Source organism: Asparagus officinalis, chromosome 8 (genome assembly GCF_001876935.1).
Source record: "Asparagus officinalis chromosome 8, Aspof.V1, whole genome shotgun sequence".
Taxonomy (NCBI): Eukaryota; Viridiplantae; Streptophyta; class Magnoliopsida; order Asparagales; family Asparagaceae; genus Asparagus; species Asparagus officinalis.
The window spans coordinates 120279857-120293305 of record NC_033801.1 but is presented as its reverse complement, the minus strand read 5'-3'; the positions used below and the strand labels follow the sequence as shown (position 1 = coordinate 120293305).

General features: G+C 35.0%; 2 protein-coding genes across 2 annotated transcripts; one reads left to right on the top strand and one right to left on the bottom strand.

Moving 5' to 3' along the window:
- Positions 480–1496, bottom strand: LOC109821808. Its single transcript, XM_020387964.1, has 3 exons — positions 1157–1496; positions 789–1018; positions 480–566 (listed from the first exon to the last, which is right to left on the bottom strand). Exons 1-3 carry the CDS (start codon positions 1494–1496, stop codon positions 480–482), a joined length of 657 nt encoding a protein of 218 aa, XP_020243553.1.
- Positions 5065–12077, top strand: LOC109851472 (pyruvate dehydrogenase E1 component subunit beta-like). The gene is made up of 4 exons (XM_020421612.1): positions 5065–5344; positions 5438–5514; positions 5598–5632; positions 10826–12077. Exons 1-4 carry the CDS (start codon positions 5245–5247, stop codon positions 11799–11801), a joined length of 1188 nt encoding a protein of 395 aa, XP_020277201.1. The 5' UTR covers positions 5065–5244; the 3' UTR covers positions 11802–12077.

Genomic DNA, 13449 nt, shown 5'->3' with positions numbered 1-13449 from the left:
AAAACAAAACCGATTTAACTCAAAACTGGGTTAGGATCAACCTTAGGGCATCTCCAACCCATCGCACAAAAATGGTGTAAATTTTACACCAAAATGGTGCAAAAGTCACATCAAACAGTAATTCATCTCCAACCCAATGCACCATTTTTTGCACCAAAAAAGAATATTCTCAGGATATTTCTTTTTATCTACTTTTATATTATTGTTTTTTATTCTCTGTATTTTTAACTATTTCAACAATTAACCCCACATAACAAATTTTATTTTTTTACATATTTTTCAAAGAAAATAATTTATTACTTAAAAAATTAAACTAATAAAACAATAAAATATTATTTTATTAATAAAAATAACTTGATTGCTAAAATAATCTATATTTATTATTGATATTGCCAAAATATTACATTTACGAACACAACAGATACAAAAAAATAATTAAACATTAACAACAATGTAAAAATTATAATTTTAATATGCACTTAACTATTTGAATTAGTGTATTCCTCCCATAGATGATCTATCAATGCATTACGAAGCGCAATATGAGCATCTTTATCCTTAATTATCTGTAATGTGCAATAAATTGATTAAATCTTATAGTTTTATCTGCTACAATATTAACTTTTGGTGTTGGTGCTTCCCTCACTTCTTTAATTGGTGCATAAAGATCACGTTCATCCTCGATTATCATATTGTGCATAATAATGCATGCAGTCATTATGTCATGTAATACATGTTTTCTAAAATTTTGTAAATCGAGATTAGAGAACACCGAACGCACATTCTACATCTTTTCTACATGCTTCCTGTTTCATGACAAAATATTTTTTCTTCCTACCTTGTGGCTGTTGGATTGTTTGTACAATAGTAGCCCATTTTGGATATATATCATCATCTAAATAATAACTCATATTATACTCTTTTCCTTGAATAACATAGTGAGCGTGAGGAGCAATACATTGAGCTAGATTAGAGAAAAGATTAGATGACTCCAGCACATTGATATCATTATTGGTGCCTGGCATACCAAAATATGCGTGTCATATCCAAAGATCATAATCTGCTACAGCTTCAAGGATAATAGTTGGTGACCCATTACGTCCTGCGTATTGCTCAGACCATGTCGTGGGATAATTTTTTTATTTCCAATGCATACAATCAAGACTTCCTAACATTCCTGAAAAATCACGTTTTTTACCAATATAGAGTAGCCTAGCAATATCATTAGCGTTAGGTGTTCGTAGATACCGCTCTGCGAATATCTCCACCATAGCATGACAAAATTTTGGCATACTTTCAATTGCTGTTGACTTACTTATTTTAACGTATTCGTCCGTAGCATCAGCTGGTAGACCGTATGCTAACATGCGAAAAATAACTGTTACTTTCTGTGACGGTAATAATCTCATTCTACCAAGTCCATCACTTTGTTGTTGGAAGTAGTAGTCATGATCTTTCACTGCATCAACAATACGAAGGAACAAACTTCTTAACATCCGATATTAACGACGAAACATATCTTCTCCAAAACGTGGATTATCGGCAAAATAATCTATGACCAAATTCTGATGCGCAGTTTCTCGATTGCGGTTGATCACTGCATGATCAGGAATCGAGCCACCATGGATCGGTTGGTAGTTTTGTTGATGTAAATTGTTAGCAAGGATCATGTTGTTGTTGATGTACTCACAAACTACTTGTTTAGTTTTATCAATCTCTGCAATGATATTAGATAGAAAATTATCATCATCCGAAGATGAAGATGATGATAAATATGATGGACCTCCAGCATCGAAATTTATTTTTGAAGTAACAAAAGAATGACTGAAGTATGCAAAAATAGAGAATAATAATTTTAACACAATAACTAATAATTGTGTGGAGGTATCTAATCTAGTATGCTATTTATAAAACTTTGCTTAGCTGTATACGTTGAACAATGTGTAAAGCTGAGCTGATTTTAGGAAATGCTTTGCAACTATTATCAATTTGTCACAAAATTCAAATTTGCTTAGCTGTATACGTTGAACAATGTGTAAAGCTGAGCTGATTTTAGAAAATGCTTTCCAGCTGTTATCAATTTGTCACAAAATTCAAATTTGCTTACCTGTATACGTTGGACAATGTGTAAAACTAAGCTGATTTTAAAAAATGATTCCCACTCATATAAAGTTTTCACATAATTCAAGGAATGCTTAGCTGTGTATACGTTGGACAATGTGTAAAGCTGAGCTGATTTCAGAAAATGATTCCCACTCATATAGATATTTCACACAATTCTGATACGGGTGTATCTTCTCATGGGAGCTTGAGAATAGATGATTCTCATGGTATCTTAAGAATAGAGTAGAGGAGTCGTGGACGAGGTCATTGGAGGTGGCAAAGTCGAAGGATTCGTCAAACTGCAGAAATTACAGCTTGAGCTCTGTCCGGTCGACCGCATGTGTCACTGCGGTCGACCGCGTAGTGCACAGACCCAGACTGTGTCTCTGGACTGAGAACGGTCGACCACTGTAGGCGCTGCGGTCGACCAGAAACCCTGTAAGCGATTTTTCCAGAAATCGACGTTCTGGCCGGTCGACCGACTTGGTCACTGCGGTCGACCGCGTAGCGGTTATGGGCCTGGGCCTATTTCCTGCACCGTTTAGGATTTTTGTTTAGTATAAATAGAAACACGACTTTTCTAGGGTTTATCACTCAGATTGTAATCAGAAAAGAGATCAGGGAGGTTGTTCTTTGATCTAGAGAGATTGTGTGAGAGAGATTTTATAAATCCAATTGATTCTCATAATCTAGAGAAGGTATTTTCCTTCGCCCTAATTATAACTCTTGTGTTCTTCTGTCGTTTTCTTCTCTACCCACTCTTGATAATTCTGCGATCAAGAGTGCTCGCACGGCGACTCGTATCAAATTCAATGAATGCTTAGCTGTATATGTTGGATAATGTGTAAAGCTGAGCTGATTTCAGAAAATGATTCCCACTCATATAAAGCTTTCACATAATTCAATGAATGCTTAGCTGTATACGTTGGGCAATGTGTAAAGCTGAGTTGATTCAAATTCAATGAATGCTTAGCTGTATACGTTGGGTAATGTGTAAAGCTGAGCTGATTTTAGAAAATGATTCCCACCGACAATGTTGGACAATGTGTAAAGATGATCAGTTTGTACACAACAATTCAATTTCAAATGTTGACCACTGACAAATTTAAATTCAAATTCAAATTCAAATTCAAACAAAAAAAAAACGAATTTGGATTGGCTATAAATAACATTCATGAATCCTACTTCAAACCATCCAATTCGAAGTATTTCTTCAAAGTATTTCTAATCTCCAAACTAACCGCTTTGTACAAAATAAAATGTATGTTCGATCATCTGGATACACGGTTACTGAAGATGTGCTCATTTGTCAAGTATTCATGGATATTTCTCAAGACCCTATTATCGGTAGAAACCAGTCTCGAAATGCATTTTGATCTCGTGTGGAGGACAGATACAATGAACTTCGAGATCAGCATTTTGAGGTGCGTACGAGCCGATCGGTTTGTTCTCGAATGGAAATCATAAGTAATGAAGTAAGAAAATTGAATGCGTGCTTGAGACAAGTAGAGAATCTGAATCCAAGTGGTGCTTCAGATGAAGATATTGTAAGTATTCTATTAATTATCTTTTAAAATTTATTATTATTTTTGAAATACATAACTTGATGTTCACTATAATTTACAGTTAGTTCGAGCAAAGATGTTATTTATGCAAGAACCAAAGTACAAAAAAGGTTTCAAATTTGATCATGTCTGGAATATGGTTAAATTTTTTGAAAAATTTAAAGATGATGTCCCCACAGTAAGACAAGTTGGACGAAGACAACCCCAAAGTGTGAACTTCGACTCATCACAATCAGATAATCCCACTCCGGATTCTCCTATATCGACATCTCCCGGACTGTCATCATTTACTCCACCTAAACGACCTATTGGGGTAAAAAAAAGCCAAATTGAAAAGGAAAAATGATGACCATGAGTCAAGTGTAGTGGACTCCATCGATACAAATAACAACCGACTTATAGACAGGTTAGACAAGGCGAGCTTGGACAGGCAAGTAGCATTTGATATTGAACGAGAAAAGATAGCCATGAAAAAAGATAGAGATGAATGAAAAATTATAATGAAAGATTTGAATTCCATTGCTGATCCAAACGTACGTGAGTACGTTCGAGCTCAACAGCTAAAATAACACAAAAAAAAATCAACAAGAATAATGGTCTGCTTATAATTTTGGCAATTATTTCAATGATATTGTATTAGACACTCTGGATCAGATCTATCAGATTATTGAGAGTTGCTTGTCCATCTTATGTAATGTTATATGTTTAGTTTGTATTTTATATTTTATTTTAATGAAGTTTTATAATATGTGTGTCAATTTTTATATGTTATGTATTTCAGATATGTAATTTATATTTGAATTATGTATTAGGATTGCTCTTTATATTTTTAATTTACATTTCATGGGACTTTACTTATAATGTCTAGATATTAATATTATAATTAATAATAATGACTTTTAAATTTTAACATTATTTCCATTTTTAAAAAATAATTTATTTTGTCCAAATTATACAATTAGGGTAAAATTATAAAATTTAAATATTATTGGGGTTGTTTTATAAATTTAATAAAACAATTGGGGTCAATTTGTAAATACATAAAATTAAAATATTAAAAAAGCTAAAAAATAAAAAAATAGTAATGCAGTGATGAACAGTACGATGCTAAATATGACGTCACACTATTCATCACCACTAAAATACCGCGAGTTGGAGATTAAACGCAACGACAAATGCACTTTTTTCTGCATTTTGCCGCCGTGTTGGAGATGGTCTTAGCCTGCTTTTTGATGAGCTTGCCAAAATCGTGTAAAGCATATAGTAATTAGAGTAATATCAACCTCGGAAGCGTCGATGCCTCAAACCAGAAATCAAGGGCATAAAAAGAGGGTGAACTTTGGCGTATAAGTAGTAAAGCTCATAAATCACTTTGATTCTTCCGCTGGTCCACGTTAACACGGTGGTCCGTGAGCACAATCGCCACCTGTCCCCAGATCGATTTTATCGAAGCCCCGGAACCTCGCTCTCTCCGCCAAGACTCTTGGACGCCGACCCTCAACTGCTTTCTCCTCTCCCTCCTTTATAATCTCTCTCTCTCTCCTCCCTCTCATCGCTTTCTCTCTCTAAAAAAACAATGGCAATGGCTCTTCAAACCTCGGCCATCGCCTCCGCCTCCCTCAACCCCGCCGCCTCCAACAAACTCCGGATCGGATCCATCACCGGACCTCCCTCAGGTTCTTGATTCTCACTTCAATTAGGGGGAGAAAAAAAACCCTAGAAACTTGATGTTTGGATGTAAATGTGATGTTTTTTTTTTCCGGGTGTAGGGTGGAGGAGGAGCGTTCTGGTCGTCAGATCTGATGCTAGGCAGCGGGGATGCGGCTTGATTAGCAACGCAGTTGCAGTTTAGTTCTTGAATTTTTGTGTTTTTTAAATTTTTTTTGGGATTTTTATTGAGGTTTTTGTGTTTGGGTTTGTTTTTTGTAGGAGAAGGCCGCTGCGGCTGCGACCTCGAAACCTGGGTTAGTTGTTGTGTTGTGCCTCTAATTTGTTCTAGTTAATTGAAAATTTTCTTTTAATTGATTTCTATCTGAAATAATTCTATGGAAATTGCTCAAATTTCAAATCTCTGAGTTGGTTGCTTATTGTCACAATAATAATCGATATTTGCAGAAATGGAGTGTGAATCTATCATCATTCATGACAAGGTTGAACCCATAAATTTTAAAAAAAAACTGATCTTTGTAGGAGATGTGCATTGGAGCTAGATTAGTTAACAAGGGAGATTTTTGCTTGTCTGGAAAGGGGAAATCACCCATGTTGTCTAATTCCATCCAAAATTATTAACAAAATGTTCAGTCGTTGTTTCCCAAATTGGGCAACTTTCTGTGATCACCAGGGTGCAATACACTTCACAGCAAAACATATTGGTTTGTACTTTTTCACAAGAAACAATCTCGTTTTTCCATCTAGAAAAGTAGACTATTTAGCCTAGTCTTCACAAAAGCATGAATGAAAAACTTTTCTAAACTCATATATAATTTAGATCATGCAAAGCGTGTCATATTCTACATGTCCCCATATTTGTTTCTCACTTGGAACAATCACAATAGCAATTTGTGATATATTAGTCACCTTTTAAGATATTCATGCAGAATACCATTCTTTCTTGAAGCATAGGAGCATACTACATTGAAGGCCATGTAAACATGGATATATTTCGATGGATTTGGATGGTGCACTAATTTTCAAATTTGGATCCAGTTATTAGGAATTCTGCTCCACTCATACCCCTAATTTAGCTGCACATGTTGGCATAAACATGGCCACACCGCCACACAGGCATATGACTTAAACCTACATCTTATTGCATTTTGCATGCTCATCATTTCACTCAAACTAGGCCCTTTACACACAATCAAGTAGATGGCAAAAAAAACATTGTCTTATATGTCTACTTTGTTCTCTTTATCTTGTGTGTATCCCTAAACTGGTATAATCCTTAAGGGTTCCAACTAAGAAAAGCTGGAGAAAATGTAAGCTGAAATATTCTGTATCTGTACTCTTGGCCATAGTAGTCTGGATTTTTATCATGTAGTTTTCTCAATATATAGGCAACCTTCAATAGTCTGAATTGAGATTCCGTACCTGTATCCTAGATATCTACATGAAAGTCTAATTATTCACCTCTGGAATAAAAAAAGAACTCTATGAAATGGAAAATCAGCCTCTTCATGTCTATTGTGTAGCTTTATTCAAAATTATGATACGGAGCATTTTACCCCTTTGATCTAATACCTTGATATGCCACTGCTACTTATTATGTTTGTCAGTCAAACTGCATTTTAAAGTAAATAATATAAATTTCTTATAGACCATGATTCATGAATATAAAAAATTCCATTTATTTTATATGGGCTGGATTCCTTCTCCTTAATAAGCAAAACATGGACCCATTCGCATGGGCATGGCATGGCAGGACATATCGACATGATAAAAATTCTAAGAACTACAGTCAAAACAACTCGTACATTGGGAAAGTGTCATGTTGGATATGTATGTCCAACATGTCACAATCTTATATAGGAGACTTAGGAGTGCCGGTAGCCATGCATGATGGCATAGTGAAATAATTACATTAATATTCTCACATGAATTTATTCGGATATTTAATGTAGGATCTTAAACATATTAGAAAGAACTTTGGAAATACTAAATGGTTTTTGGTTGTTATTTGCGCTTGAAATAAGGTTTTTTTTATCTGTCTTTCCACAGTATTGGCTGGCTTTAAAATTCTTTTTTTTTTTTGCCTCTTATATATTTTCCTGAGCATCCAAATTATTTCTGAATTTATATTTTTTAATTTACCTCTTTCCACCTTTTGTCAACTATATATCAAAAAAGGTTGTCCTAATTTTCCTGTGGATCCAGTCGCATATCCTCACTTTACGTACAGAACTCAGAAGCACTTCCTTTAATTGGCAATTCTCACTTGTTTACTTAACTAGAGTTATCTCATGTTACTTTCATAGTCTTGTTAGCTTTGTTATTATCATTTTTGTCATACTTTGATTTTAGTTTCATGTTTGAACTAGTAAATCTTGTGTGAACTACTTAAAGCTCACATCATCATCCTTGTTTTTTTTCTTTCACATGCTTTACACTTCAATGCATTCAAAAGGCTGAAACTGCTAACATAGATCATTCAGTGAGTTGGGAGGACATAAACACGTCCATGCTCCATGTAATAAGTTAGAAGTTGCTATACATGTACATGGAGCATCATATAAGGATCATAGAAAGTCACAAGTCCTGCAATTGACACAAGCGGTGGATCTAGAAACTTTGGTCACTGGGGGCAAGACTATAAACCTACAGGTATAACTAGTATATGATATTTTTACCTAAATATTATGAAACCAATATCAAATATGCATATCCATGTACGAATAAGATAGAGTCAGTTGAAGTACCTTACGGAAGTTCTTTATAATTGTTCCCTCCACATTTTCATATTTTGATAAGGTTGTATGATTTTCTTATTGTCTATGCCATCAAAGATCTTTTTAAACATAGGTGACCAAGTAATGGGATAAATTTAGTGGGGCCAAACTGAAAAAATGGACGCGCTACCTGAAACTTTCAAGTAGACTACTCTTGCTATTACAGAGCCGAAATGGTGGGTTTCACTTCAAATTTTGGGAATTGATTAGAAATATTGGGCAAATGGATTGGATTTTGGCCCGTTTTAGATGCTGATTTTCATGATCCTAGGGTTGAGGGGTTACGGATCAAATATATTGAGGAAAAATATTAGAAAATGGACAATGTTGAAAATAACAATAATGCATAACGTAACGCTCTATCTTCTGTTAAGGGTTAAAGAAAAAAATGTAGAAAAGCATAACCCATAGGGTAGGTTATTTTGTTTACTAATTATTGACATATTTTATAAGTAGAAAACATTCATAATGACTTTAATAATGAGAATCATCAAAATTTTCAAACATCACTTTGCAATTAGGAACAAAATCTTTTCTTAATGTTTAATTTTAAAAATATAAAGGACGTTCATTATAATTTTAAGAATTAAGAACAATGTATCATAACAAAAAAATATTTTAATAAAAATTCTTTAATTTAATACAAGCTATATGGATTTACTAGGAAGATTCACAATTGAATGGTGTCATCAAAACAAGACATGAAGTCTTAACAAACAATTTAAAAGTAATTACTTAACTACTTCAAGTTTTAAGAAAGAATATACTCTCATGTCTCTAGAACTTATATTGAAATACTTAGGTTATACTGAAATAATGCATGTTATATTGAAATAATGTAAGTCACATTGAAATAACACATATTATATTGTAATAACGTAGAATTATAATGTGTCTAAGTTATTTCATAAGGTTACGTAACATTTAAGGTCTGTTAGGTTACATAACGCAACACAGTGAGTTGCGTAACATGGTTTTTTTCCAATAACAAATGAGCCCTAATACTAAATATTAATCTTAGGGGGTTAGTGAGGGCAAGTGCCCCCACTGTTCCCACCTTAAATCCACCACTGCTTCACACTAGGATCTCTTCATAGTCATGCACACATAAAAAAGAAATAATTTGTTGCCATTTCCATGTAGAAACATATATTCATTTGAGAGAGAGCAATGGGATGCCTTAAATAGAGAAATTCATCCTTACTGTCTTATTGTCATTTAGATTAACTATTGGATCATGTTCAGGCTAATGCAATAGAAAAAGAATGTTGTGCTTTTTGGTGACCAATGTTTAAAGAAGTGGAAACACTTGGACCCTTTTATGAAGCGAGGCGTAAGCTTCAAAGTGCAAGGCATAAACCTCAAAAGTATATTTTATTTTAAAATTGTCAATGTAATAAACATATAATATATAGTGGTATAATAATTTGAAAATGGATACATTTAGATCTTGATTAGGAAAGAAAAAGTAATGATGCTAATTATAGATGCAAACCATAATAAACTAAGCTGCATATATTATAGTCATGTGATCAAGTTGAAGACCCATGATTTAAAATTAGATCTCCTTGTTAGAAAACAAAACTTACCCACTACATTGATTCAAAACTTATGATAAAGACGTATAAAAATAGGCACAACTCCCAAGAAAGAGAAAAAAATTGAACTCTCGATATGAATATAAAATCCTAATACAAAAAAAAAACCCTCTTATATCATCTTGTCTTGACTAAAGCGTGTGCTTAAAAAAAGTAGCGACTCATGTAGAACGAAGCGTACACTTTAGTGTTACTTTAAATAACGAGACGTAAGCTTTAAGGGATAAGTAGCTTTTCTTTTGAGTTTTGAAGCTATTACCCTTTAAATTGATTCTAACTGATTTTCAAATTGAGTTTCTAAAAGCTTGTTCAAACGTTGCTGGTGACTATAAAAGACTAGCTACTGTTATTTATGTAACAATTTTTTCTTTGATGAGCTATGCAAGTTTCCTTGTGGTATCCTCATTAGGAAATGTCCTGAGGATTTTACTTCAACATTATCTCCATACCCCATATTTAACTGGCTGCACAGTTGCTGTGTATTCTGATTTCTATTATCATGGGAAACTGAAGTACCCTTACGACGCAGTAGGAATGAAGAAGAATATGATATCAAACTGTTACGGAGCTACACATTTAAGGATTTAGGCCTGGTCTTTCTCTTTGGGATCCAACACTAGTCTTCAACCTAATTAAAATGGGGCTCGCATTTGGAGCACAGTGTAAGCATGTCAATGTTCCCAATTCCTTGTGCTGGATTACACCCTTGGCAGACACCATGTTAGTAAGTGTCCTATGAGCCCACATCAAATGCCCAGAAGTCTATACTTCATAATTGTACCCTTTTCCATACCTCTTTTTGAGATGTGCACTACAATAAGGGCTTTCTTTCCTTTGTTTTCATATTGTTTGTATGTTAAATCCGATGCTGTGAAATCATTAGTTGCTTCTTGTTACCTGTACTTCGAAGTCCTTACTATTTCCCAATTTTTCTAGATGTTATTTGTCTAGCATGGAGGTGTGCAATATAAAAAAATTTGCTCCTGACAATTTCTGATCCGTTCGGTGACACATACAAAACGAAATATATATTGTTATCTGGTTCCAGTTTTAGTTATGTTGGACCCCTCTTTTTCATGCCTTTTATTGAAAGTAATGACTTATCTATATGCAGCCACGAGCTTCTGTTATTCGAGGCTCTAAGAGAAGGTCTTGAGGAAGAGATGGAGCGAGATGCTAAAGTATGTGTTATGGGCGAAGATGTTGGCCACTACGGTGGCTCCTACAAGGTGACCAAAGGCTTGGCCACAAAGTACGGAGATCTCAGAGTCCTCGATACTCCAATAGCTGAGAACTCATTCACTGGCATGGCCATTGGCGCAGCAGCCTCCGCTGGTCTAAGGCCAGTCATCGAGGGCATGAACATGGGTTTCCTATTGCTAGCCTACAACCAAATCTCCAACAACTGTGGCATGCTCCATTATACCTCCGGTGGCCAGTTCACCATCCCGGTTGTTATCAGGGGTCCTGGTGGTGTTGGGCGTCAGCTTGGTGCCGAGCACTCTCAGCGTCTCGAATCCTACTTCCAGTCCATCCCTGGCCTCCAGATGGTCGCATGTTCGACCCCTTACAATGCCAAGGGTCTCATGAAAGCAGCCATCCGGAGTGAAAACCCTGTAGTCCTCTTTGAACACGTGCTCCTCTACAATCTCAAAGAAAGAATCCCTGACGAAGAGTACATCTGTTCTTTAGAGGAGGCAGAAATGGTGAGGCCCGGAGAGCACGTAACCATCCTCACATACTCTAGAATGAGGTATCATGTTATGCAAGCAGCAAAAACTTTGGTTAACAAAGGGTACGATCCTGAGGTTATTGACATCCGATCTCTAAAGCCATTTGATTTATATACCATCGGGAACTCCATCAAAAAGACGCACAGGGTGCTTATAGTCGAGGAGTGTATGAGAACGGGTGGGATCGGGGCAAGCTTGAGGTCTGCGATCATTGACAATTTCTGGGATTATTTGGATGCTCCGGTGATGTGTTTGTCGTCGCAGGATGTGCCCACGCCGTATGCTGGCACACTGGAAGAGTGGACTGTGGTCCAGCCGCCACAAATTGTGGCCGCCGTTGAGCAGATCTGCAAGTAGGTTTGGTGGAGTTGTGATGTTCTTGATTGAATGGAATTATGATGTTTATTGATTTTAGAGGTTTTAGGGTTGAAAGATTTAAATAACGTTTTACTGTTTTGTATGGCAGTTGGAAAATTTTGTGTGTTATTAAAGTTTTTGTTGTGATAATTATGAACATGGAGGTTGAAAACTTTCATCTTGTATTCTTGTGGGCGGGTAAGGTTTCTAATTAGGATGTTGAAACTATTTTTATATGAAAAGTCTGATAAGGTTTTAGGGCTGGTGATTGTTCTTGATTGAATTTTGTACTTGTGAAGTTTCTTGCTTTAAAGATTTTGGGTTGTATGTTTGAACAACGTTTTTTTATTTTAATGGTAGTTGGGAAATTGTGTTATTGACATTTTTGTTGTGATAATAATATGGAGGTTGAAAACGTTTAGCTAGTTTTCTTGGACTAGATGAGATTTATTGTCAGTATGATGAAACTATTACGTATTTTCTCGGCTTTATCAGTACGCGCAAAAAAAAAAAATAGATTATCTGATAACCTCTCTTAACTTTTATAATATCGGAAAACCCCTTTTAAGTTAAGGGTTACCAGAAAACACCCAAACACCCTTTAAGTTTATGATTAAAAAAAATACCTGATAGCGTTTATCTCCCTGCCTTATTTTATTCGCCATGCTAAACTTGGGGCTTTCTGATATTTAGCATGTTATGGGGCTTTTCTAATAAGATCGTAAATTTTAAGGGGATCTTTTGATAACCCCTAACTTAAATGAGGGTTTTCTGTCTTTTCCAAAAAAAAAAGAGGGTTTTCTAATACTTGGAAAGTCATAAGAGGCTATCTGATGATCGTCCAAACTTAAGGTGGGAGCTTTCTGATATCAAGTTGATATTATCAACAACAGTCATGCCCATCAAACAATCATAACGAGTCGCGACCGTTTGGCAAATGGTTAAGTGAGGGGTTAAGAAGATTTAACCCCTTCTTAACCCGCCAAACACAAAAAATTTATACAAGGGTTAAAGTGAGTTAACACTTCATAATTTGTCAAACATAAAAAATATAGAAGGGTTAAGCAAACCCCTCTAGAGGGATTAAAATGAGTTAACTCCTCAAAATAAGGGGTTTACTAATACTCCTATTTAGAAGGATTAAAAGTTAACATTTCTAATTATAAAGAAAATAGTCAAAATTATTGTTATTCACAAACACTAAAACTGATCACAAGGACTAAAATAAAACTTATTTAACAGGTTAATAATTTAGTCCTTCAGATTATCGAATGAGCTAAGTACATTAATCTTTCTTTTTAACCCCTCTTTCTTAACCATTTGCCAAACGGGATCTCAGTGTTCAAAAAAATTCACCGCATGCATTCGAAGTTCAACGCTTGTTGCTATAGCACAGCCTTTGATTTAATTACAAGAGACACACATCATACAATATAATATAACAAACAACAATACAAGTTAAATTAGCTAGAATGGTAATAATAACAAAGTAAATACAAGTCATATGAGACGATTCATGCATTGCCTTTTTTTCCTGAGACATAAAAGAGATGATCAGTTTTCTTAAATTTTAATATTATGAAAAACAAATAGCTAGAGAGTTAGAAAAATGGGGAAATGTGTAATGCTCCAGTACCTGGAATGGAAT